At 44.3% G+C, this 27,743-nt stretch overlaps 1 protein-coding gene across 2 annotated transcripts in view; it reads left to right on the forward strand.

Moving 5' to 3' along the window:
• Nucleotides 1–22,385, forward strand: part of RASSF3 (Ras association domain family member 3) — a 192,168-nt gene extending 169,783 nt beyond the window's left edge. For both annotated transcript variants that reach the window (XM_045365562.2, XM_005571444.4), the window contains 4 exons: nucleotides 9,986–10,093; nucleotides 13,410–13,647; nucleotides 16,367–16,476; nucleotides 19,604–22,385. In XM_045365562.2, the coding sequence (XP_045221497.1) occupies nucleotides 9,986–10,093; nucleotides 13,410–13,647; nucleotides 16,367–16,476; nucleotides 19,604–19,753 (606 nt within the window). In that variant the 3' untranslated portion in view covers nucleotides 19,754–22,385. The remainder of the gene's footprint in view (nucleotides 1–9,985; nucleotides 10,094–13,409; nucleotides 13,648–16,366; nucleotides 16,477–19,603) is intronic.
• Nucleotides 22,386–27,743: the final 5,358 nt, after the last annotated feature.

The following is a 27,743-nucleotide window of genomic DNA, read 5'->3' on the forward strand; positions in this document are numbered from 1 at the left end:
ACAACCATATAGGGTATGGAGGGCTGGTAACCAGGGGGTTTAAAAAGTGAGGTCATGGAAGGCCCAGATGAAGCTCTTTTAATGTGTGTCACAACTGCAATTAATCTTATTAACATGCTGGGCCTGTTCCTGCTTTTGCTGCCCCGGGTGTGCGAGAGTATTTAGGGGGCATGCTTTGAAGGATTCTTGTTCTTTGATGATGCACATGGATAACAGAAGTACATCAAACTTTGTATCTGGCATTATAAAGGCCTTTTGTATGCCTCTATAGATTCATTCAGTTTTGAGAAGAGCAAAAAGCTTCATGCCAATTGATAAGATGTATGAAAGAGAGTGGCTTGCAAATGCAGTCTTGCAACAGTGAGCTCTATGACCAGATCAGAATCAGCTGAACAGGAATGGAGCCCTCTTCTATATCCAGCACTGAGGTAGTTCCAGTATAGTATTCTGGGAGTGAAAGATGAAAAAAAAAAAAAAAACAGCCAGGCACAGTGGCTTATGCCTGTAATCCCAAAACTTTGGGAGGCCAAGGTAGGAGGATTGCTTGAGCCTGGGAGGCGGAGGTTGCAGTGAGCTGATGTGGCCCCACTGCACTTCAGCCTGGGCGACAGAGTGAGACCCTGTCTCAAGCAAACGAAAGTGTAAAAGCATTGTTGTGTATTTGGGAAACAAAAGTATGCACAGGAAGCAACAAGGCGTAGAAGGTGTTGTGGATCCTAAACCTGAACTGATGAGGGTAGCATGGGGGTTCTGAGGACAGGGAGGTAACTGAGGGCTGTTGTGGTTAGGATGGCTTCCTGGGTGGGGTGGGCCTTGAACGCAGAGGATCACCAGGTGAGGAGCAGGGTGCGGTGCAAGTGGTGCTCTTAGCTTGCACTGACTGGTAGGGCAGGACGTAGTGAGAGGTAAAGTTGGAGTATAGCAGCAGCGGATTGTATGCTTTGGTTTTCTGTGTGCACTCTTGCTCTCTTGTTTTTCTTCCATACAAGTGTAATTAAGGAAGGCTAGTATAGTACTCCAGCCTTATAAGGTTGCTGCTTCATTTTATTTTTGTAGACCATGTGTTAGAAGTTGTCTAAAATACCCACCTAGACTCCCCACCGCCCCCACCCCCCGGCTTCTTGCTTAACAAGTAACCTTAAGGACCAAGAAAGAGGTTGTTTAAAATTTCAAGTTTAACAGATGGGGATTGTGTGTGCTGATAATCCTCTAATGAATAGAATCTGCTCACTTCAGTGAATAATAAGAAAAAAGAAATATTTGTTCCTTTATAATGTACTCATTTGCTTATAGTTAAGGAATGTCACATTCATAACATTAAAAGTTTCTTAAGGTTTTCTTGTTGTGTCCTTCAACTGGTTTATTTTTTAATTTTTTAAATTTTAAATAGAGATGGGGGTTTTGCAATGTTGCCCAAGTTGGTGTCGAACTCCTGGGCTCAAGCGATCCTCCCATCTCGGCCTCCCAAAGTGCTAGGATTACAGGCATGAGCCACGGTGCCCGGCCTGGTTTCTTAACTGCAGGATTTCTTAGAGCCTTGAACATTCTAAGGAAGACTGGGAATCTCTAAGAGGAGTGAAGGAGGAGGAAGAACAGGAGGGCCTTTTCTGTCCACAGCACATTTTGGAGGATTGGTGTTCCATGGAACACTCTTTGGGGAGCATGGCCCCCTGCTGTTCTGCAATGTTGTGTGCATTGCCCTTGTTCATTCCAGTTGCCCTCTGTTTTTTCACTTATTTTTCCTGCCCTGAGATGACAGTGATGCATCTAGTGCTACAAGGAGGATTGGGGGATGGGGAGAGGCTGTTAAGTCCCTCTCTAACCTTTTCCTTGCTGTTGGAAACATGAAAAAAGTGACCATCTTATGTAGCTGCACTAAAAAAGTTGCCTGCTTACAAGCTGAATTCAGGCAAGATGAACTCCTGAATCCTCACATAAGTGGAAATAGAGCCCCACCCTGTATCCTGCCATTAAAAAAAAAAAAAAATCCTGTCATCTGGCAGGGGGGAAAAATCCCAGCCCTAGAGTGGCCAGGATGAATCAGCATGCCAGGGCCATACACCAAGATAAGCATTGAGTCTCTCGATGTGGCACCATGGCAGATTATCAACACTGGTGCCGTGAGAACACTGCAGCAAGCAGCACACTGTACTTTTAAGGACAAGAACAGCAGCGCCAGACACCCCAGAAACAGCTGTTCTGATTCTTTCCTTCAGGGGTAGAATTTTTTTTTTTTTTTTTTGAGGCAGAGTTTCACTCTTGTTGCCCAGGCTGGAGTGCAGTGGCTTAACCTCCGCCTCCAGGGTTCAGGTGATTCTCCTGCCTCAGCCTCCCGAGTAGCTGGGATTACAGGCATGCGCCACCACACCCAGCTAATTTTTTGTATTTTTAGTAGAGACAGGGTTTCTCCATGTTGGTCAGGCTGGTCTTGAACTCTCGACCTCAGGTGATCCACCTGCCTCGGCCTCCCAAAGTGCTGGGATTACAGGTGTGAGCCACTGTGCCTGGCTTTTTTTTTTTTTTTTTAAAAGACGGAGTCTTGCTCTCGCCCAGGCTTGAGTGCAGTGGCACGATTTTGGCTCATTGCAACCTCCGCCTCCTGGGTTCAAGTGATCCTCCTGCCTCAGCCTCCAGAGTAGCCGGGACTACAGGCGCACACTACCACACCCAGCTAATTTTTCTAATTTTAGTAGAGACGAGGTCTCCCCGTGTTGCCCAGGCTGGTATTGAACTCCTGGGCTCCAAGGATCCACCTGCCTTGACCTCCCAAAGTGCTGTGATTACAGGAATGAGCCACTGTGCCTGGTCTGCAGTATTGCTCTAGAACATCCTGTTTTACACTGTTTTATTGTGGATCTTTTCCTTCGTCGTTCTTCATTTACATCTCTGTCTATTATAGTCTGTATTTGCAATGTTTACTACAGTAATTAGATGAAGCTTAAAATTCAGTTTTCATTTCCAGGGCTCAGAAGCCACATGTTGCTCATGGCTGCTCTGATGGACAGCACAGTTACAGGACATTTCCTCCACTGCAGAAAACACTGCTGGAGAGCCCTCATTATATCAACAATGCTGATCATTATTTGAGAAAACTTTCTGGGCTCCCTCAACACCTCTGCTTACTTTATTATTTTAAACAAGTTTTTGTAGGTGCATACCACCATGCCCAGCTATTTCTTTGTTTGTTTTTTTTAGAGACAGGGTGTGCTATGTTGTCCAGGCTGGCCTTGAACTCCTGGGCTCAGGTGACCCTCCCGCCTCAGTTTCCCAAAGTGCTGGGATTATAGGCGTGAGACACCATGCTTGATAACTCTGCCTACTTTAATATCTTAGAGGTTTTGGTGCCGAAAGTAAAGAACATTGGACAGACATCAAATGTAAATGCAAAACTGTCCCAGGTGGCTCTTCTCATACGTTTCACTAGGGTTGAGCAAGACGTGCTCCCCACCTGGAAGACCCTCCTGGGGCTTTGTAGCTTTGTGTGACAATTCTCTTTGTATTCATCACATGGCCTCCACTTTGTGTACCTAAAAGACTTCTGAGAACAGTATTTTTCCCTATTAATCATACTTTAAAATCTAGTTTAGGAGCACCTAACTTCACATGCTGAAATTTTCTTTTGAAATTTCCTTTGAAACCCCCACAGTGCTCTCTGGAAATCACTTGTTTACTTCATACCATGCTTCAGTGCGAACCTGCTTTGGTTTGCTTATAAGTCCCTCCATGAATTCAGTGGAAATGTCTCTCCCAGAGAATGTTTTTCTCTTTCGGTCTGGTCCATGGTACTTTATTTGATGTCCTTACTAGAAGACATCTAGAGGAGTCAAGACCTAGGTTCAGTTCAGTTTGAGCTAGCCTTGAATTCCATTTGCAACATGGGATGGGCCCACTGCTCCAATAAATGTGCCATTTTCTGTGTGAAAGGTGCTTGATGTTTTGCTGTGTGCAATTCCTAGGCTAGAACTTGTTCTGTCTGTTATTACACTGGGTATCCCAGTCTGTTGGTCATCAGCAGGTGACTGCCTATTGCCAAAACAGATGATGAGATGAAAAGTAGGAATTCATGATTTTGGAATCTAGCCTTACTTGGAGAAAGTACCTGTTGGCCTGGGAAGTTCACCCTTCTCTGCAGACCCAGGCTGGACCCCAAACCTGACCAGGTGTCAGAGCACCTGTGAGAGCTGTGGGACCTCCCAGTGGCAGGGTAGTACCAGTTACTGAGTGTCATGCCACTGGCATCAGGCACTGTGCATATATTGTCCCCCACTCAATCAGAGCATCTGTGCTATTAATGTTTGCTCTTTTTTGTTTGTTTTTGGTAAAAGGTCTTTATTTTTTTAAAGAGATCTGTAATACTAAAAAAAAGTAAAAAATAAAAAAAAACACCCAAAAACCTCTTGTGGGGCTGGGGTGGGGAGTGAGGTAAACTTTCCTAGGCTGTCAGGCAAGCAAAGGCAGAAAGGCGGGGTCCACAGCTTTGAGTGCTTGGCATGGAGCTTGGCACCAATGGGCAATCAATAAATAGTTGTTGAATAATGGCTTGTATTATATATCTTCATAACAGTTATATAAAGTAGGTATTCTTTCGCACATTTTACAGTGATGAGAAAACTGAGGCCCAGAGAGGTTAAGTAACTTGCCTCTGGTCACACAGCTAGAATGTGGCAGAGCTGTGTGATTTTAGACCTAAGTATGTCTAAATCATAGTCCACAGGCTGTCACTAAGCTAAAATAGAGGAAATGATAGGGCCACATTCACCTTTTCACTCTCTTTTGGACAGTCACTATTTTTTTGAGGGGTGGCGGGGACAGAGTCTTGCTATGTTGTCCAGGCTGGAGTGCAATGGCACAGTCTCAGCTCACTGCAACATCTGCCTCCCAGGTTCAAGTGATTCTCCTGCCGCAGCCTGCTGAGTAGCTAGGATTACAGGTGCGCCACCACACCCAGCTAATTTTTGTATTTTTGTAGATGGGGTTTCACCATGTTTGCTAGGCTGGTCTCGAACTCCTGACCTCATGATCCACCCACCTTGGCCTCCCAAAGTGTTGGGATTACAGGCGTGAGTCACCGCGCCCGGCCCGAATAGTCACTCTGAATTGCACTATGTTTATTGGGCATTTTGTTATGTTTTTAATTTTGATATAATTTCATAGTTATAGAAAAATTAACCAAAAGAGTATAAACAATTTTCAGACCCTTTACCCAGATTTGTTGGGGCATATTCTTCGAAAGTCTGAGTTGTGAGCCTGCGGGATTGGGCTGCATTTCTTGAGTAGAGCCTGGGCCATGCTACGCAAGAACTCCTGGGTGCCTGTGAGGTTGGGTGTGTCCCATCTGAGAAAGTTCGCTGCTGAAAAACAGTGACGTAACCCCACCCAGGAACTGAAGCGAGCCTAAGATCAGCTCTCCAGGGCTTGCTGGCTGGAAACAATGAGGGAAGAAGAGTCTAGGATTTACGAAATATTTTTTTGTGGAAGAACTCTTCCTCTGAGAAACTGCTGGAGGGTTTGGGGAATACAAAACAAAACTGACTTATGAAAAGATGACTTGTAACTCACCAAGCAGACACTCTCAGGCGTGGCATGATGCCCTCACTGCCTGCCAAGAACAATAACTGACACATTATCCACAGACGACTGCGCCCCATGCCGTTTCCTCTCCTGCCATCACAATGAAAGGCCAGGGTTGACACGTGGTGTTGTATCTATCCCACGTCTGCTGCACTGTTTTCTTTTAACCCTTCTTGCTCCCACCCCTTTACCTGTGAGACCTACTGTGCCCCTCCTGGGTTTCATTTTCTTCTCTTCGTTTTTCCTGGGCATACAGCTGCATTCCTAGAGATTGTGGTTCTGATTCATAATCAGTGTATGCGGAGGAAGGGGGAGGATTCTGCTCTGTGAGCGGACAGGAGCGTCTGTTTTAAAGGGGTAAACAATTGGGAAGTTTGTAGAGTTAAGGGTTTTCCTCTGATGCTAAATGAAACCACCGTCCTCTGTTCCAAGGCCTGAGCTTATGACTTCTTTGCTACCAGACCCAGAGAAACAGTGTTTGGTGGCCACTTTGGAAGCAGTTTGTCCTTTGACCTTCCCCACTCCACTTGCGCAGACACCAAGCCCTGTGAGGACGGGCGTGGTGTCTGCTGCTGAGCCTGACTGCCCCACACTTAGGCAGGTGCCTGGCACATGGCAGAAGCTCAGCAAATATTTGCCGAATGATGAGGCTTGCGTGTATGATTGCTACATTTTTGGCTTTAAAAGTACAGCATCAGGGCCCTTTGGGTTTTACCTACTTTTCTGGGATATACTTTTCTTTCCAGTTGATCCATTTTTTTTTTTTTTTTTTAGATGGAGTTTAGCTCTGTCTCCCAGGCTGGAGTGCAATGGCATGATCTCTGCTTACTGCAACCTCTGCCTCCCGGGTTCAAGCGATTCTCTTACCTCAGCCTCCCAAGTAGCTGGGACTACAGGTGCTTGCCACCATGCCTGAATTTTTGTATTTTTAGTAGAGACAGGGTTTTGCCACATTGGCCAGGCTGGTCTCCAACCCCTGACCTCAGGTTATCCGTCCACCTCAGCCTCCCAAAGTGCTGGGATTACAGGTGTGAGCCACCACGCCCAGCCAGTTTCCTTAGTTTTTAATCTCTGAGAAGGAAAGATAATTGTTACATAAGGATGTCTCAGTTATCTGTGTGTGGATGATCCAGGGAAAATACCTCTTTCCAGACTGGCTTACTCTTTGGATTTTCCTCAAGCTTCTGGGTCTGCCTGTGCGAAGGGGCCTAAGGCTGGGTGTTAAGTCCCATAGCATCAGCAAAACCTGTAATTTAGGGTTAACCAGCTTTACTTAACCCTGTTCTTTGCTCTTAATCACTCCCATTACCCCTTTTCCTTCTCCTCGTTCTTAGAATTCTCATGTGAGTGGTGGTAAGCTCCTAGGATGTATGTATGCTGCTGTGTATGTGCTTTGCCATTTCCTGTGTTTTTAATGGTGAGCCTTTGGTGATTCCTCACATGGAACTCTTTTGCCCTTGGTCATACCTGTGAAAGCAGCACCAGATCTTTTCAATCAGATTATTCTAGGCCTGCTCACACCTGTGAAAGCGCCCCCACATCTTTGCAATCAGATCAGCCTAGGCCAGAAAGCACCTTAGAGGAGGTGATTGACTCTAGTTCCTTGTTTGGTAGAAAATGAGGGAACAGGCTCAGAGAAGTGAAGCCCAAGGCACAGAGTTAGCTGGTGACAGACTCAGGACTGGAGCCCAAGTCTTGCAGGTGTGGTGCACTTTCTGCAACACCCCTTTGCCCTGCCAGCTTCCCATCCCACATCCATGAGATTTTAAGTCCTTTATTGTACACTTTTTAGTATATGCTTTGAAGAGTCTTTGGACAGTTAAAACAATGCACAATCCAAGACTACTTCATTTTCTTCTTCAGCTATGACTGGTGCCCAGCTAATTGTGGATTGGTAAGAGCAAGACAGAGATGCGATACATGTTTAAAACTTCCTTGGGGCTCAGTGCAGTGGCTCATACCTGTAATCCCAGCACTTTAGGAGACTAAGGTGGGAGGATTGCTTGGACCCAGGAGTTCAAGAGCAGCCTGGGCAACATAGCCAGACCTCATCTATACAAAAAATTAGCTAGGTGCAGTAGTGCTTGCCTGTAGTCCCAGCTATTCAGGAGACTGAGGTGGGAGGATCGCTTGAACTCAGGAGGTCAAGGCTGCAGTGAGCTGTGATTATGCCCCTGCACACCAGCCTGGGTGATAAAGTGAGACCTGTCTTAAACAAAACAAAACACTTTCTTGGAAGTAGTCACTGGAGCTTTTGAAAGCTTATTTTAATCCACAGCTTTTCCCCCACCAAACACTAATACCAAAAATAAGATTACTTTGGGGTTTTACATTGGCAAATAGGATGCTCCCAAGGGACTTTGAAGCTTACCCCTGAAGCTAGAGAGTGAACACATTATCTTGTGCTGGTATTTATCCAGTATTACCCAGTATACTGACCCATTAGACTTCATCAGGTTGGTGCTGACATTGAAAAGTCACCGTGATCATTTGTAGTCAGCACACTCCTCTTAGGGTCTCAAGTCAAAGATCTTGAGGTTTGAATGGATCGAGAGCCTTTTCTTACTCAACGTGATATTGATGCAAGTTCTGTAGTAGCCCCTCCTGGTGTATTTACGACACTAGCTTCCAGTGGGCAGATGGAAACCAGTGCCTGCCTGGAGACTATCCAGCTGTGAGAATGGTGTGATGTGTCTGGCAGAAAGAGACGTGTTTACAAAGGCTTTATTTTGCAGGCGTAAATCATTAGATTTTAACTGTTCTTCCTCTCCTTGTGTTGAATCTGATTATGCAGCCTTTCTGTAAGTTTTTAAATGTTTACCCACACCAGACCCTTGGGGACCGATTGGATTTAGTGGTAACACCCTAGAAGACCTGGATTAAAGTAGAACTTTGGTCTCTCAACTAGTTGGGTTGTCCTTGGACAAACTGCTTGGCCTCTGTAAATCTTGTCCTTATCTGTAGCATAGGGGTGCTAATTAGCATTAGCTCATTGTTGGGAGGATTAAATGAGAACACCCCTGTGGAAGCTCTTAGAGCTCCCAGTAAAGTTTGGAGTTAGGGAGGGTTAGCAGGCTTTCATTTGCTTCCACTGAACAGTTACATTTTTTTTCAGCAGTTTAATTTGCTGAAACTGGAGTAATAATGCCTCCTTGATTAGGTCGTTGGGAGAAGTAAAGGCAGTACAAGTTAGGTGCCTGGTATACTTCGTCAGGGTGACAAAACGCTGTAATTTGGTCATTTGTGATCACGTCTACTGCTGCATAATGTCATGCACTGGTGGAACTAGTTAGACAGCTAATTATTGATAAATTCTTCACAGTGAGAAGAGGATTTAACCGATGTTTCTCCCTCTAGAGTGTGGGGAGGTAGAGAAGTGGGTGAGACTGGAAGGGTAGGAAGGAGAAGTCTGGCTACTTGTATCTTGGCCTGGGGATTTGTTTGGAAGATGAATTACCCTCTGGTAGTTGTGTACAGTTTACAGATCAGGGATATTTCTAGCTGCTGACAAATTAGTTTTTAAAAAAATATATCCCCTAGGAAGACTGTAGTCTGAAAGAATGAGAACCGTAATTGGTGGATAAGCCTGGAGAGTTTGAAAGTAAGAGAGAAAGGGAAGCATTGAGGGAGTTGGGGCGGGGAGGGGGAGAGACAGAGGGAGAGAGAGTGTGTGTGTGTGTGTGTGTGTGTGTTTCAAGGTGATGTGCAAGAACAACACGGTTCTTGTATGGGTTGTAATTTTTTTTTTTTTTTTTTGAGACAGAGTCGCACTCTGTCACCCAGGCTAGAGCACAGTGGAACAATTATGGCTCACTACAGCCTCGACTTCTGGGCTGAGGTGATCCTCCAAACTCAGCCTTCTAAGTAGGTGGGACTACAGGTGCGCACCACTGCGCCCAGCTCATTTTTATATTTTTTGTAGAGATAGAGTTTCCTCATGTTGCCCAGCCTGGTCACAATCTCCAGGGCTCAAGCTCTGCCCTCCTTGGCCTCTCAAAGTCCTGGGATTGCAGGCTTGTGCCACCGTGCCCAGCCCTTGTGTGGAATTTTTTTAAAATCCTGACTTACCCCTTTTATTTTTGAGACAGAGGTTTTCTCTTGTTGCCCAGGCTGAGGTGCAATGGCGTGATCTCAGCTCACCGCAACCTCTGCCTCTCAAAGTGATTCTCCTGCCTCAGCCTCCTGAGTAGCTGGGTTTACAGGCATGCACCACCATGCCCAGCTAATTTCATATTTTTAGTAGAGACAGGGTTTCTCCATTTTGGTCAGGGTGGTCTCAGACTCCCAACCTCAGGTGATCCACCCACCTCAGCGTCCCAAAGTGCTGAGATTACAGGCGTGAGCCACCGCACCCGGCCTATCCGCAGTTTTTTCTATGATTGCTCACATGTGACATGGCTTGTTTTTCTTCTAGGATGTTGAGAAAGAGAAGGAAACCCACAGTTACCTCAGCAAAGAGGAGATCAAAGAGAAAGTTCATAAATACAACTTAGCAGTCACAGACAAGTTGAAGATGACCTTGGTAAGTACCCACAATACTATTTGGGTTGACACCTGTCAAAAAACAAATATAAATTGTTGGCACTACAATCTATAGTTCTAAATATCTGAATAACATTTGTAGAAGGGTAGTAGTCACGGTATACAGAACAGGAAAATGCAATATTTCTGTGGCTTTCAATTTAAATCTGTATTGTGAAGTGGCTTTGTCTCAAAAATCGGTTGCTGGGTTAACCTTAAAAAAGGGAAACACTTATAATTTTATTTTAAAGGATTTTGTGACCCACCCCTCCTTCCTCAAAGGATTTTTAGCATCATTGCCTAACATACAGAAATAGTGACTCAGATTCTAAGAAGACCTCAGGTAAGGGTTTTTTTTTTTTGAAACAAGGTTTTGCTCTGTCACCCGGGCTGGAGTGCAGTGGCACGATCACTGCTCACTGCAGCCTCGACCTCTGGGCTCAAGTAATCCTCCCACCTCAGCCTCCAGAGTAGCTGGGACCACAGGCGCTTGCCACGATGCCCAGCTAATTTTTGTAGTTTTTTGTAGAGACGGGGTTTTGCCATGTCACCCAGGCGTATTTCAAATTCCTTAGCTCAAGGGATCTGCCCACCTTGGCCTCCCAAAGTGCTGGGATTACAGGTATCAGAAGCCCCTAAGTTTTTGTCTTGTACAAAATAAGTATGGAAGTGTCAGGGAGAGGATTTTGAGCCCATGGATTGGAATATAGAGGTATATAATAGGATAGTTTTCTTTGCCGGTCATTAGTGTAAGACAAGGTACTTAATACTCAGTGTCTTCCACGTCGCCGTCACAGGCTTCCACAGCATTGCACCACACTGTTTGAAGCATGCAGAGTCGGTGTACAGGAGGGAGAAAGCTCAGGGCCTGGTGACAGGGAAACAAGAGCTGACAGCAGAACTAGAGTATTCATGTTCCTCTAAACTTAGCTGGCATCTAGGTCTCGCCTACCCATTGAGTGGCCTGCCTTCCTCACGGCACTTGTCAGCCCTTGATACCAGTTTCCAGGGCACTTGGACCCCTGTCTTTCAGTCTGTTTACTGTGAACTGACAGAGTTTGGTAAAGGACAGGGTGATTGGTTTAAAACAGGCCCTACCGAATCCGGTGATTCTTGGGGAGGAGCTTTCAATAGAAACCCTTGTGGTAAAGAACCCCTCCCTGGTAGAACTCCTCCAAAAAGAGGGGAGAGGAAAAATCCCAAGGTAACCTCTTCATCGTTCCAGCAGCAAGATTTCTTTTTCAAACACATTTTTTCATCAAAGGAGAATTCTACTTACTTTTTTTCTTTTTTTCTTTCCCCATAGAGACTAAAACAGATACAAATTATCCATATCATTTTAAAGATAAAAATTTTAGGCTGGGCACAGTGGCTCACATCTGTAATCCCAGCATTTTGAGAGGCCGAGGCGGGTGGATCACTTGAAGTCAAGAGTTTGATGGTGGCTCACACCTGTAATCCCAGCACTTTTGGGAGGCCGAGGCCGGCAGATCACGAGGTCAGGAGATGGAGACCATCCTGGCTAATACAGTGAAACCCGGTCTCTACTAAAAATACAAAAATTAGCCGGGCGTGGTGGCAGGCGCCTGTAGTCCTAGCTACTCAGGAGGCTGAGGCAGGAGAATGGCATGAACCTGGGAGGCGGAGCTTGCGGTGAGCCGCGATTGCACCACTGCACTCCAGCCTGAGCGACAGAGCAAGACTCCGTCTCAAAAAAAAAAAAAAAAAAGTTAGAGACCAGCCTAGTCAACATGGCAAAACCCGATCTCTACTAAAAATAGAAAAATTAACCAGGCATAGTGGCGGGTGCCTGCAGCCCCCACTACTCAGGAGGATCACTTGAACTCAGGAAGTTGAGGCTGCAGTGAGCTGTGTTCGTGCCACTGCACTCCAGCCTGGGTGAGAGAGTGAGACCCTGTCTCAAAAACAGAAAAAAACAAAACAAAACAAAACAGTTTTCAATTGGGATTTCAATCAGTTGGGATTGGAAATTGATCTTGCAGGAAGGAAGAAAAATAACACACCATAAAGGTAGTTTTAAATGTTCTACTTTAACTGTGGCATTTATATGTAACACTTGACAGTTTGTTTTAATAAAACATTACAGTAAATCTTTTTTAAATATACTGTTTTTGTTTGTTTGTTTTTGAGATGGAGTCTCACTCTGTCGCCCAGGCTGAAGTGTAATGGTATAATCTCGGCTCACTGCAACCTCGCCTCTGGGTTCAAGAGATTCTCCTGCCTCAGCCTTTTGAGTAGCTGGGATTACAGGCGCCCGCCACCACACTCAGCTAATTTTTTGTGTGTGTTTTCAGTAGAGATAGGATTTCACCCTGTTGGCCAGGCTGGTCTCAAACTCCTGACTTCCAGTGATCTGCTTGCCTCGGCCTCCCAAAGTGCTGGGATTATAGACATGAGCCACTGCGCCTGGCCCCAAATATACTGAATAGAAAAATAAAAATAAAAAGCGAAGACCAAACTGTTATTACTGTTTTTGTCAACTAAGAAATAGTAATTCTGCCATCAGCGAAGATAGTTGTTTTTAAGATCTGTACTGTGAAGTATAGTGGCTTGAATTTGTTTTTTTTGTTTTTTGTTTTTTGTTTTGAGACAGAGTCTTGCTCTGTTGCCCAGGCTGGAGAGCAATGGCGTGATCTTGGCTTGCTGCAACCTCAAGAGATTGAATTTGTTTTTAAAATGCTGCTTAAGAGACCTGAAATGCATCCTATGCTGTATGGCATATATGCTGTGTTAAAAAGTTTAAGCAAAGTTGGTAATTCAGTGCATATGAATATAGCCACTAGGAATGAAAATAGCCTATTTTCTTACTGTCTCCTCATTATTGACTTTGGTATTTCAGAGCCCTAATTGTGACCTTCCTTTTGCATATAATAGTCACCAGTTGAGGATGTTGTTTCCTTTGAGCCTGTAGCCTAGACATATCCCCCAAGCTTTAATAAGTTTTGTGGTTTGGCTAGCATCTGCTTCATTGGATTGTAACCTTGCAAATGGGCCCTGACCTTTTGCCAGTAGCTTCAGAGGCATGAGTCTGGGGCCAGCAGTCAGCCACAGCATCAGGAGGCTTCTTCAGTTGCCACATCTGCCCTGCAGACCTTGCCTCTGGAAGCACTTTGCCTGGTGTGTTAACCGCCCTCTGAGGTCATTCCCTTGGGGGCAATCTTTAGTGAAGTTTTGCCACAAACCTCCAAGAGAAGAGAACAAAGGAGTGTTTCACCTTCCCATTTTGTTTTGATATGCTCCTTCCCTAAAGTGCCACCATCCACCCAGCTAAGTGTGTGCTTCTCTCCCTGCTTCAGAATTCAAATGGGATTTACACTGGCTTCATTAAAGTACAGATGGAACTCTGCAGACCTCCACAGACTTCTCCAAATTCTGGAAAACTCTCTCCCAGTAGCAATGGCTGTATGAATACACTTCATATCAGCAGCACAAACACTGTCGGGGAAGTGATCGAGGCCCTGCTCAAAAAGTTTCTCGTGACTGAGAGCCCTGCCAAGTTTGCACTTTATAAGCGTTGTCACAGGGAAGACCAAGGTACGCTGCCAGCTTAAAAGGAAAATGGTCTGTGCTTCTACTTACATCTGCTGTTCTCATTAGCAGAGGGAAGACTGGTGGGTCTCATCCATGTCAATTGTGTCAGAGCCTGGAGTCCGATGCTGGAAGCCATGGTGATCTTAGCATGCACTTAGTGCTTCCTGGCTGTCCACATTTTTGAGTTGGACAGTTGTGGGTCTGAGGAGCTTGGAAGCATCCATATGCAATGGGCAGTTATGGACTATTTTGTGTTGTTGTTGGGGGGATGGGGCGGGGGCTGTTTTTTGTTATTGTTAGGAGTGGCTTTGATTTTAATTTTCTTTAGGACACAAAAGAGTGCCTCTGTGTTTAAAGTTTTCAATAGCACATTCCACATTTGTTGTGCATCGGTACATGGAGTGGTTTGGTGGACCTGTGCTGAGACCTTGCGACTGGGGAGGCACATGTGCATCACAGCACATTTCAGCGTACTGATGGAAATGGCCCAGCCCTGGGCTCTCCTGATTCCTTAGCTTGTCTCACTTGGTGTTACACCAGGACATTTTGGTACTCTGCCCCCCAGAGGCTTATAAGATGAGTGAATAACATTTTGATCTAGGGTCTGACTAAACTTCATATCCACATTCAGGGGATAGAAAGAGAATATTAAATATTAAATTACTATATGAAACGGAATGAGATATTCCAGGTCAGGCAGTGACCAGAAATTGATACCAGTGGTGGACAGTAGTGATTCAGTGATTAACTACATGTGATTTGAAATTGGGGTGTGTGTGTGTGTGTGTGTGTGTGTGTGTGTGTGTGTGTGTGTACAATAAACTATTGAAGCTTTCTTTAGTTTTTCTGGGTAAAGCCTCATGTAGCTATAGAAGAAAATATATTAACCTTGACATGATAGTAATGTTCTTCAGTTACATAGGATGAAACCCAGCCCATTGCTGAGTATGCATACATCTTTTTAAAAACATACCATGGGGCTAGACCCTGTGGAATACAAAGATGAACAGACCAGGGTTCCTACCTCCAGAGGTCACAAGCTTAGTATTGTGGGGGAAGTTTATATCTACAGAGAAATTGGCAAGGCAGTGCATCTGGAAGTGCCACAATAATGTAGAGAAGCTCGATGGCATTTTTATCTGCCAGTTTCTTTGCCTGCTCACCTGGACTTCAGCTGTACAATCTGAAAGTAATAGTGACTTGTTGAAATATTACCCCCATGGCTGGCAAATCCTTTAACATGATTGGCAATGTCACTGTATGGGTGTGTCTAGCATGAGACATAGCTGTGCTTGAAGCTACCAGAGCTTATATTCTGATTGCTTGGTTTGTAGCTGCTAATTCTTAATTAATCTGTAGAGAGATTTGCTTCTAGAACTCTTTGTTTTTATGTTCTTTGGATGGTATATACATTTTTTAAAATTTGTCTTTTGTTTGTTTGAGACAGTCTTGCTCTGTTGCCCAGGCTAGAGTGCAGTGGCACAATCTCGGCTCACTGCAATCTCCGCCTCCCGGGTTCCAGTGATTCTCCTGCCTCAGCCTCCCAAGTAGCTGCAATTACAAGTGCCCACCACCATGCCCAGCTAACTTTTGTATTTTTAGTAGAGACGGGGTTTCACCATGTTGGTGGCCAGACTGGTCTCAAACTCCTGACTTCAGGCAATCCGCCTGTCTCGGCCTCCCAAAGTGCTGGGATTACAGGCGCAAGCCCCTGGCCTTGGTTTTTGAGACAGCGTCTTACTCTGTCGGCTAGGCTGGAGTACCATGGCACGATCATAGCTCATTGTAACCTTGAACTCCTGGGCTCAAGTGATCCTCAGTCTCCTGAGTAGCTAGGACTGTAGGTGGGCACCATTATGCCTGGCTAATTAGAAAAAAATATATATATATTTTTTTGGAGACCAGGGCTTTGCTATGTTGCCCTGGCTGGTCTTGAACTCCTGGCCTCAAGTGATCCTCCTGCCTCAGCCTTTCAAAGTGTTGGGATTACAGGTGTGAGCCAGCATGACTGGCCTATTTTTATTGTTTTTAAAGGAGTTGTAGACCCGTTTTTAGGTTGATTGTTTTCTTTTTTTTTTTTTTTTTTCCATTTAAAAAAAAAATTATTTATTTTTTGAGACACAGTTTCACTCTTGTTGCCCAGGCAGGAGCGCAATGGCACTATCTCAGCTTGCTGCAACCTCCACCTCCCAGGTTTGAGCGATTCTCCTGCCTCAGCCTCCCAAGTAGCTGGAATTACAGGTGCCCGCCACCACGCCCAGCTAATTTTTTGCATTTTTGGTAGAGACAGGGTTTCGCCATGTTGGCCAGGCTGGTCTCAAACTCCTAGCCTCAAACTCCTGGCCTCAGGTGATCTGCCCACCTCGGCCTCCCAAAGTATTGGGATTACAGGCGTGAGCCACCATGCCCGGCTCTTATCTTTGTTTTCTAAAAGGAAGAGCAGAGTTAACTATAAGCATATTTTGGGACTAATACCTATTAAAATTTATTCTTGAAAATAATTTCCTCCTTAATCAAGGCACAGTTTATATTTGAACAGAAACAGAATAGATTTTATTCCACTGTGGGCTACTGGTATTAAATAATAAGATGAGCCAATTGGCGACTTGGAGACTGGGGTAACTTGAATGGTTACCTTGATCTGGAGGAGGGGATCACAATGGGGAAGTGGTCTCAGGAATGGCTGAATACTCTGTAACATGCTGCTTGTTTCCTTACCCAGTCTACGCCTGCAAGCTCTCAGACCGGGAACATCCACTCTACCTGCGTTTGGTAGCAGGGCCCAGAACAGACACGCTTAGTTTTGTTCTTCGTGAACATGAAATTGGAGAGGTAAGTTATTGTTCACTATTGCTTTACACCGTACAGAACAGCTGGCCCTATTTAATTGCAGTAGCCTAGCGACTTGGCTATTGATGGGGGATGGGAAGAGAGGAGAGTTGGAGGGCAGGGAGAGGGAGAGAGATTTTGAATTGTCAGAAATGAACCCAAAGTTAGCCTACAGTGTTGTTCTCTTATAACCTTATGTTATTAGTCTGTCAGAGATGGGAGAAAATAAAATTTTTTACTTGATCTCCATCCAGAGAGTCATTTTCCCCCCTTCCCACCTCCAAAATACTCCAGTCCAGCTGAACTTTGAAAGTTGACACTCACCATGTGTTTGCTGCTAACAAAAGTCTCCAGGCTAATTCCCTTCTAAAGGGAAATAAAAGGAAATTTGATCTCTTTACCATGGAAGACATTTAGCTTTCTAGAATCTTTTTTTTCCCCTTTGCCCAGTCAACTGATTAAGAAATTATGTTTCCATGTGCATCATTTGCCATGTTGTCTCCAGGGAGGATTGTATTTAGCCAGTTCAGTAGAAGAAAAAAAGCACTTGAGCCTGCCCTCTAGATCAAGTGTCAGCTTTAAATGACACTTGAGCAAATCCCAAGCTCCTGTCCTAGTCTTCTGTCTGGAAACAGGAAATGGTATGAAATGTCCTACATGGTGCAGTTGAGAATAGGGTTTCTAGGTTAAAAGTTGGGAAACACTCTGTTTCCGACTGTTGGTTAGATTAGTAGCATGACCTCGGGTAAATCTTCTCATCTTTTAGCCTTCAGTTTTAAAATCTGTTAAGTGGGACTAAACACTTTACAAGGTGGCTTTGGGTCACAATTAGAAATGTATACATGGAAGTGAAGGGAGTTTTAGGAAGACAGTGGTTTTAGATGTTTTTGAAGTTTGTTTTGATTCTGGTGTTTTGAAGCTTTTCAAGACATTCAGACTCATTTTGGGGAGAAGGCAGGGTGCAGAGTCTGACTTGGCTTTGCAGTTAGGCAGCATTCCTTCTGCCAGCTTAAGCCAGACACATGAGCATAGTCTAGTCAGTGTTTTATTTTTCTTGTACTTAGTGTTTTAAGTAGCAACTAGAACTACACTGGGCAAGAATTTTATTAACTCAGTTATTTTATTTTATTTTAATTCTAATTAGAGATGGGGTCTCGCTACATTGCCCAAGCTGGTCTCAAACTCCTGGGCTCAAGCGATCCTCCCACCTCAGCCTCCCAAAGTGCTGAGATTACAGGTGTGAGCCACTGCACCTGGCCTTAACTTAGGTTTGAAATTGACTTGACATTGGGTTTTATTGTTCCGGACTGCTGTACTGGACTTCTGTATGGTGTTCTTGTTTCTCAGTTATCTGAGGAAAACTGAACTGAAGGAAGAAATTTCCATAGCTGTTAGGGGGTGGGAGGGATATTTATATGATGTCTTTATTTTGGAGACTTCAACATAGGTGAAAGATAATCTGTTGAAATTTTAAAAATTAACAGAATATTCTAACGTGGAATTTTGCTCTCCTCCTCCATGTTGCTCATTTTTTTTTTAATAACCAGCCTAAACTTATCTCCAGGAATTCTTCTACCACTGAGCCCACTTGGTGGATTTACTTATTTTTCTCTATTTGTTTGTATTTGATTATTTTGAACCTTTTCTCTACACCATCAGATAGCAATTCTCCACCAGGATCCAGGCCCCCCTTTGGGAGAGGGGGATGTGTTTGGAAAAAACCTCCTAGATGATGCTAGATACCCTCCTTGACATTCACTGCTTCTATTTTTTAAAATTTGTTTTAATTGTTTTTTTTTTTCTTCTTAAAGAGACTGGGTCTTGCACTGTCACCCAGGCTGGAGTGCAGTGGTGCAATCATGGCTCACTGCAGCCTCAAACTCCTGGGCTCAAGCAGTCCTCCCACCTCAGCCTCCCGAGTAGCTGAGACTACAGGAAGGTACCATCACAACCAGATAATTTTTAAATTTTTTGTAGAGACAGGGTGTCACTATATTGCCCAGGCTGGTCTCAAACTTCTGGTCTTGAACTTCTGGGCTCAAGTGATCTCCTGCCTCAGCATTCCAAAGTGCTGGGATTATAGGCATGAGCCACCATGCCCAGCCTAAAAACTTATTTTGTGCCTGCTAAATAAGTTCTAGGAGCTGCTAAGGAAACAAGGCTCAGAGCCTCAAGGCAAGAGATAAACTCCAAATAGGAGAAGTACGGCAGCTGTGGTGTAGGTAAGGTACAGGTGAGATAGATACTAAGCAAATAATTGTAATTTTAAAATCTTGGTTGTGATGAGGGCTCTGTGAAGGCTTTTGATACACTTAGTCCCGGGTGGGAAGAGAGGGGAGGAAGATGTGGAAAGCTGCTTAGAGAAAGTAGCATTTAAGCTGAGATGGGGAGGATGAGTAGTTCATAGCCAGGTAAAGTGGAGGAGGGGAGAATGCGTGCCACTTGGGTAGAAAGTGAAGCTCAGTGAGAGAGAGATGGGGCAGGAGAGTTTAGAGTCTTTCAGACTTAGCCTCAGCAATTACGGGAAGTCATCGGATGGTTCTAGAGAGTCTTGGCCAGCGTGCATTTTACAAAGGATGTTCTGTTTGGGGAACAGATTGGGGAGCCTAAGAGCCAAGTGAGGAGGCCAGGTAGGAAGCTGTCCCAGCGATGGAGGGATAGATGATGGTAGCTAGCACCAAGGGGCCGTACCGAGGGAGAAAAGGCTGAGTGGAGAACTGTTTGGGAGTGATAAGATTGATTATGCGAGGTAAGAAAGCAGTCAGTTACAATGAGGACTCGAGGTTAAGATGGAAGGAGTGTCGAGTTTTTAATGCTGCTGGGGGTCAAATCAGGTAAGGACAGAAAGTGTCTAATAGACTTAGGGATACGGAGGTCCCTGGCTTTTAGGGAGATAGTCTTGAACAACAGTGGGAGGAGAGGGTAGGAAGGTGATTGGTGTGAGCTGAGGTGGGAGTGGGAGTAGAGGGAGTCCTTAGGCTGGCAACACCCCAGCTCTTGCAGACCACACCTTCTGCGGCCTGGGGCTGGGAGGGGAGGGCAGCCGCGCCTCCGGGAGCTCCCCGTCGGCATTCCTAAGTCTGACTGAGCATGAAACACCTGGCGTTCTTCTTTCTTTGTTTCCTGACAGTGGGAAGCCTTCAGCCTTCCAGAACTACAGAATTTCTTGCGTATCTTGGACAAGGAAGAAGATGAGCAGCTGCAGAACCTGCGGGGGCGCTACGCAGCCTACAGACACAAGCTGGAAGAAGCCCTCCGCGAGGTCTGGAAGCCTGATTAAAGGGGGCTCTCTGCCCGCCAGGCCCGGTGCGGGGACCGATGTAGAAAACAACAGCAAGTGCCTCTCTTCTCAGAGGGCTGCTGTCTTGCCCCTCTATGCTAGGGTCTTCCCCTTTCTATCTGTAGATTTTGTTCCCCAAACCTGGTCACACAGCATCCTGCACCTTAGCGTCCCATGTAAGGGGCGCTGCAAGCTTGTTGTTCAGCACCGCAGTGTTACCTCTTGGCAAGCTGTGAACCTGTAGCGTCGTCAGGAGCATTCGAGGGTGCTTGGAAGCATGAACTCTGGGGGTGTGTTTTTTTTTTTTTTTTTTTTTTGGTTGTTTTAATTATGTGATGATGCTGTTAAGCTTACGGATATGCTGTTGATGTTTTAAAAAGCTTAACTAGGAATCTTTCTGAATACTTGTCCTATTTTGAAACTACCTGTCTGGTTTTTTGTTTTCTTTTCTTTTTTTAATGTCAGAGGAATCTATCCATGTGAATCGAAAGGCACAGGAATCTAGGAACTCTGAGGAATTTATTGTGAAGGATTTTGTTAGGGGTTGACACAGAAAGGAAAGTGTAAGTTTGGAAGAAGGCATGCGGGGTGGTGGCCAGCGGGCTGTGGAAGGTGACTTGGCTTTTCAGTTAGGGGTAGTGGAGAAAGGGGTAGTTGCTTGTAAATGAGTTAAAAGCATTCAGTGTGGAGATGTTAAACTCATTTTAGGATCGCTTGGTTTCCTGGTGGGTAAAATGTGGGAACAGAGCCAGAGGCAGGAGCTAAACCAAAAGGAGGGCCCCATGAACTCTGCAGCCAACCGACCAGAAAATCAGGCCGGTGGAGCCTGCTGACCTGGGCAGAGGTAGGCCTCACACTGGACCTGACCCTCTTCATTCTGCCCGTTTGGAGTGGAAGGTCTAATTGGTGTAGCTGCTGTGCATAGGCAGGACAGTGACCATTCACTAACTCTTGTTAAGTTACATACAGTATATAATTTTCCTCCCCCAGGTGGTTTTCGAAGTTGAGATGGAATTCGGGTAGGGGCAGCTGTTTTTCCCTTGATTGGTAGCTAGGATATTTATCAAGTAAACTTTTGTGACAATCACCGCCTTCCCTTTTATTCCTCCTTCCCTTTTCCTTTCTTCCCTTTTTTCTTTCCTTTCCTTCTCTTTCCCACCCTACCTTGTTCCTTCCCTCCTTCTCTCCCCCGCCCCCCCCCCCCCCGCTTTCTTTTCTACATTGAAATCTGTTCTTACATAATATAGAACAGGGCAATTGAATGAGGACCCAATCCTACCAGATCTTTAGTTCTAAAGGGCAACTTGACTGTGAGTAGGAGGCCCCCAAGAAAGGGAGGAAAGTCCACACCCAGCTAACCACACAACAGGGCTTCATTATGGAAATATTTTAACAAAAGTACATGTTATTACCAACCAAAGAAATGCATGTGCAATAGAAGCCTTCCTTAAAACAGGCTAAGTAACCTCATTTTATGCAGCAGTTTAATCTGAGAACAGAGGGAAAGGTGTGCAGTGGTTCCAGAGGGGCCTTATATTCTATTTTTAGTCTAGATATTTTTTGTTTATAAATTCCCAAGGAATTGTTAACACTTTGGTGACACCTAATGGATTCTTTTTGAAATTCCAAGGTGCTTCAGTTCTTTGCCTAAGTGAACTGTGCCTTTTATTGCATTTCTGTTCCTCTCTTGGTGGCTCTTCTGACTTTTTGGAGAACACCCATCTTGTTGGAGGCAGACCTAAGTTGTTACGCTGTGCCACACAATCTACTGAGACAATCAGATCTTCCTAAGCATTTAAGGAAAGTTGAAAAAAATAGAATTAGCAGCTATCAAATATGTATGGCACATCTTGTTTAATTTTGCATGTAACTTCTCTTTAGTACATTGATGAGGTTTTAGTGACATTATCATCCAACACTTTACCTTTATTGTTCAGGGAATGCCTTCGTAATTTTTTTTTTTTTTACTGGTTTTACTATTCAGACTATGGCCTGGGTTTGAGTATATTGTTATCACCACCTGATTTTTTAATTATTCATCCCAGTTAACTTATATTTTGTGAAGCATTTGTTTCTCAGATTAAGACACTGTTAGAACCTAAAGTAGTAGCTTATGGGTATCTGTGAATTTTTTTTTTTTTTTACTTGAAGTAGATTGTCTGAATAGGCATCCTCATCTGTATTTATCCAGAACCTCGCTCACTGTCATGTGCACTACAGATTGCAATTTGGAAACTTACTGTATTGAAATTCTGTCAGTTCATGGTTCTTGAAGACTGATGTCCTTTCCCAAACACTGGTTACTGCAGCAGCATTTTTAATGTGTAAGTGAAGAAAAAAGGCCACTAAGGCCAAAGATTTTTTAAGAACCATTGTGCAAATCGTTATGTTAAACTATCTAAGCTTTGCTGTAATACTGTTTTCTCTTCAATATGTGATGGTACAGGAAAGATGTTAAATGAAGGAGGGTAGTATTGCAGGAGAGCATTTTAAATGGCAGAAGTAAAAAGTTATAATATTTATAATTTTGATGGGTTTAAGCTTATTTTTGTAGGGAAGATTTTTCCTCCCTAGAATTGTTTATAGAATGGCAAAATTGTTTCCATTATTAAAAATTGAAGTTATTAGTTGATGTTTGTGTGTGTTTATTTATGATATGCTAGATTTAAAAAGGTGACAGGAGTGGGCTGAGCTGCTTTTGCAGATACACAGGGACACATGCTGGAATGCAACAACTTTACTAAGTTTGGGTGGGTCATATTTGTTCTCCCAGATGTCATTTTCTCTTTGCCTTATCCTCTGAGGAAAAATAACCTTAAGCTCGCACCGCATATTCCTATTTTATTTAAAACAATTGTTTTAATTTTTGAAATATACACATTTAAAAGTATATAAAGTATGCATAAGAGGGAGGCCGAGAGTGAAAAAATAAAAATAAAAAAGCCTGGAAACAGTTTACAGGATTATTATATAAAATGGACACCCCATGGCCATTACCAAAATAGAACCTTGTCAGTTCTTTAGAAATCTCCCTCCACCCCTGTTGTTGCCCTGAGGTCTCCTACCCCTGAAACACACCATTTCAACATAAAGTGAGTATTTGTAATTTTTTGGTCACCGTGACTGCCTTACACAGATGGGATGGAGAGTGTTTGGGGAACCCGCAGGGATGATGGGGTTCCACCCTGTGCGCACCTGCACCTCGTCTTTGTCCCATGGTGTTCAGCTTCCATGCCTGCTGTTGGGAGTGTTTTTACTACTACACTGCCTCCTGGAGGGGCTGATGAAATAGGAGCAAGGCTGGCACCGGGTGGTAGAGGCCTTTCACGTGCCATAGCTGCTCTCTAAATAAAAATACTGTGATAGAAAATTATGGCTTTGTATAATTCTGCTTACTACTGAAACATTCAGAGGAATCAGGTTTGGGGGGGTTCTACTTGGGTTACTACCCAAGGTGTGTGGGGAATGTTTGGGAATTTTTATATTTTTATCCTCCCCCTTTTTTTTTTGGAGATGGAGTCTCACTCTGTCGCCCAGGCTGGAGTGCAGTGGCATGATCTTGGCTTACTGTAACCTCCACTTCCCAGGTTCAAGCAATTCTCCTGCCTCAGCCTCCCTAGTAGCTGGGATTACAGGTGCCTCCCACCACACCCGACTAACTGTTTTTTTTGTATTTTTTAGTAGTGATGGTGTTTCTCCATGTTGGCTAGGCTGGTCTCAAACTCCTGACCTCAAGTGACCCACCCACCTTGGCTTCCTAAAGTGCTGGGATTACAGGTAGGACTTTTTTTTTTTTTTTTAAAGTCAATTTTTATTACTAAAAAACCTTTTTTTTTTTTTCTTTAAGATAGAGTTTCACTCTTGTCTCCCAGGCTGGAGTGCAGTGGCATGATCTGGGCTCACTACAACCTCCACCTCCTAGGTTCAAGCGATTGTCCTGCCTCAGCCCCCCTGAGTAACTGGGATTACAGGCATGAGCCACCATGCCCGGCTCACATGAATATTTATTGAAGCAACAGTTATCAATTGGTGACAAATTCAAAGACACTGTCAGATAACCCTAATTAGGTGTTTTGTTTTATTGAAAGAAGGGGGCCGGGCGCGGTGGCTCATGCCTGTAATCCCAGCACTTTGGGAGGCTGAGGTGGGCAGATCATGAGGTCAGGAATTTGAGACCAGCCTGACCAAACATGGTGAAACCCTGTCTCTACTAAAAATACAAAAATTAGCCGGGCGTGGTGGCGTGTGCCTGTAATCCCAGCCACTCAGGAGGCTGAGGCAGGAGAATTGCTTGAACCAGGGAAGTTAAGGTTGTAGTGAGCCGAGATCGCCCCATTGCACTCCAGCCTGGGTGACAAAGCGAAACTCTGTCTCAAAAAACAAAAAAAACGAAAGAAGGGGGGCCAGGCGTTGTGGCTCATGCCTGTAATCCCAGCACTCTGGGAGGCCAAGGCGGGCTGATCGCTTGAGGTCAGGAGTTCAAGACCAGCATGGCCAACATGGCAAAACCCCTTCTCTGCTAAAAATATAAAAATCAGCCAGGCATGGTGGCACACGACTGCAGTCTTAGCTACTCAAGAGGCTGAGGCAAGAAAATCGCTTGAACCCGGGAGGCGGGCGCTACAGTGAGCCATGATTGTGCCATTGTACTCCAACCTGGTCAACAGAGCAAGACTCTATCCAAAAAAAAAAAAAAAAAAAAAAAAAGGGTGGTGGTGAAGGTCTACACTACAATAGCTAATGCTAACAAAGTGCTTACTATGTGCTAGGCATGCTTCTGAAACGCTTAGTATGTATTAACTCATTGACTCCCTCATGACGTTACCACACTATTTCTTCATATCCCTTTTTTTAAAAAATGTGGAAACGGACATGTTGAGGTTTAGCAGTTTGCTCAAGGCCACTGTGTGAGTGAGTGGCAGAGCCGGGCACTGCCCCGTTTCTCTACCATCTTTTCCTGTAAGTGCTCTCTAGTTTCTCAGTTACATCGCCTATTGAGTAAAGGAGCAAAAGTTTGTTAAATTGCCGTAATGGACAGTTCACCCAGAACTGTTTTGGTGTCGTTGGGGTTTGTTGATGTCAGTGTGTTCTCATCCATTTTGGTTCATTTATCATTTCATTTAGGTGATTATACTAAGTCACATAGAATGAAATGCTGACCTGTGTTTTCTTTTTGTTCTTCTTGTTTTCTTTGGGATGGGGTCTCACCTTGTCACCCAGGCTGTAGTGTAGTGGCGTGATTATGGCTCACTGCAGCCTTAACCTTCTGGGCTTGGGAGATCCTCCCATCTCAGCCTCTCAAGTAGCTGGGACTACAGGTGCCTGCCACCACATCCAGCTAATTTTTTTTTTCATTTTTGTAAAGATGGAGTCAGGCTATGTTACCCACGCTGGTCTCAAACTCCTGGGTTTAAGTGATCCTCCTACTTTGGCCTCCTAAAGTGCTGGGATTACAGCCACCATGCCCAGCCCAGACCTGTGTTTTCATTTAGAGGTTCTGTTGCATGGGGGGAAATGACAAGGCAGGTAACCAAACTTAGTGGTCTCACTCCAATTGGTAAGACAATTCTCCTGGAGCCACCAGAAGAACAGCTTCAGTACTACAGAGTGCTATAGGAGCCACGAAACTTGTGCAAAGGTTTGACTCGTGGAACCATCCCCCCAAAGAAGGCTCATCCTCTGCAAAGAGACACTAGGAGGTAAGTATTCAAAGTTTAAAGCGTGTGCTTGTGTGGTGTGAATCACTTCTTGCTTAATTGAATGTACAAGAAAGAAGTTTTATATAAGGATAAAGGTCGGGGGGCAGGTGTGGTGAAGGCTGGAACAGGAGGGAGTGGGGACTAGTTGGGTTATATACCAACAACTCTGAAGCTAAATCATTTATTCCATCTGCAGGCTTGGATCTGGGTTTGGGTTTTTGTTTTTTGTCTTTTGGGTTTTTGTTTTTTTGTTTTTTTTTTTTTTTTGCCTGTTGGTTTTGGTTTCATTTTGTTTTGTTTTTTGACAAATCTTTCCCTATTCTAGGAGATGAGAATAGCAGGGTACAGGATAGACCCTTTGATCTTAAATAGTAGTTTCCAAAGGATGATTGTGGTTCTCACGTGTTTGGCCGAGGCTGCATTTGGCAGCAAGTGAACCCCGAAAGCTCTCTACTTCCTGTTTCTGAGAAATGTGAGTACCTTTCAGTATTATTTATATACAAACAACAAAACATCAGGGCTCTTTGTAAACTTCAAAAGAAATTGCGATTTGACTTTGTTTTGGGGAAGGAGTTATTTCAATCAGGAGAGTTCATTTTTTTTTCTCTTTCTAAATGAGGAGTTCTGATTACAATGCGCCTGGGTCATTAAGGGCATCTATCTGGTTTGTGTTTGCTGGCATATGTACTGCTGGCTGTTGAGCCACGCTTTGTGGGCACGTGGGATTCATTAAACTCTCTGTGGTTCCTGTCTCTGAAGTGGCTTTCTAGGGAGGCTGTGCTCTAGAGCGTTTTTCCATTTACAGGTGCAATAAAATTTGTTTAAATTCTGAAAATTCTGAAGCAGCAAACTTTAGTGCCTTGCCAAAGCTTAGAATTCTTGAATTACTGCTGTTGCAGGCAGGGAGGCAACAGCTTAAATTCAAACCTTGTACTCAGGACTATAAATGGTGTCTTCAGATTCTTTTAAAGATGGTCAACATTTCAAATATTTTTCTTGCATATGTGATCTTTGCAAGGAAAACATTGATAGTCAGTTTTGTTTAGGTCAGATTGAGCATATCGAGGCCTTATCAATAAAAGATGCTTGACTGAGCAGGTAAGAGCAACCATAGAAATTGAGGAACACAAAGACCAGCTTTCAGAAAACTTCCAGTTCTTTTTTTTTTTTTTTTTTTTTTTTTGAGACAGAGTCTCGCTCGTCGCCCAGGCTGGAATGCAGTGGCTCGGTCTTGGCTCACTGTAGCATCTGCCTCCCAAGTTCAAGCGATTCTCCTGACTCAGCCTCCTGAGTAGCTGGGATTACAGGTACCCACCACCACGCCCAGCTAATTTTTGTATATTTAGTAGAGACAGGGTTTTATCATGTTTGGTCAGGCTGGTCTTGAACTGCTAACTTCAGGTGATCCACCCGCCTCGGCCTCCCAAAGTGCTGGGATTACAGAGGTGAGCCACTGTGCCCAGCCATCAGAAAACTTCCAGTTCTATCGCCTTTATCTAAATACAATTTGCATAGGAGTTTGTGTGTGCTGGGGAAGAAAGTGGGCTTTAAGGAAGATAAGGGTGTAGGGTGGTGTTGGGGAGGCCAGAAACAATGTCCCCTTTATCATGGAAAGTTATTTGTTACGAAGGTGGTAGTTAGGAAAAGGCAATGTTTAGGATCTGTTGGAAGAGACTTCAAGACAAAATGAGGTTATCACACTGTCTTCACAGACTGCCTTTGGAACTATGGAAGGTGCTGAATTTTGTTTTTTTGAGATGGGTCTTGCTCTATCACACAGTGGCATGATCATAGCTCTCTGAAGCCTCAAGTTTCTAGGCTCAAGCGATCATCCCACCTCAGCCTCCCAAGTAGCTGGGACTAGAGGGGCATCAATGCCATCATGCCCAGCAAATTTTTAAATTTTTTGTAGAGATGAGGTCTGGCTATGTTGCCCAGGCTGGTCTCGAACTCCTGGCCTCATGATCTTTCTGTCTTGACCTCTCAAGACACTAGGATTATAGGTGTAAGCCACTGCCCAGGCTGATATTTTAAAGGCAGATTTTTCTGTTCCCCGACTCTGTAGCTACTTAATCTGAATCTCTGGTACTGGCCCCTGAGAATCTGCCATTTTAATAAGTGCTCCATATTTTTTCAAATGCCAACTGCAAATCCTAGAGCTCTCCAGAGGGTTTGTGAGGCTGAAGGGATACATCATGGTGCACAGAGTATTTCCCTCATAACCCTTGTTTTGAAATTTTAAATAAATTACTTCCAAATTGAGAGTAAAGACTAGTCTGCAAAGAGGCTTT

The sequence above is a fragment of the Macaca fascicularis genome, chromosome 11 (genome assembly GCF_037993035.2).
Source record: "Macaca fascicularis isolate 582-1 chromosome 11, T2T-MFA8v1.1".
Lineage (NCBI taxonomy): Eukaryota > Metazoa > Chordata > Mammalia > Primates > Cercopithecidae > Macaca > Macaca fascicularis.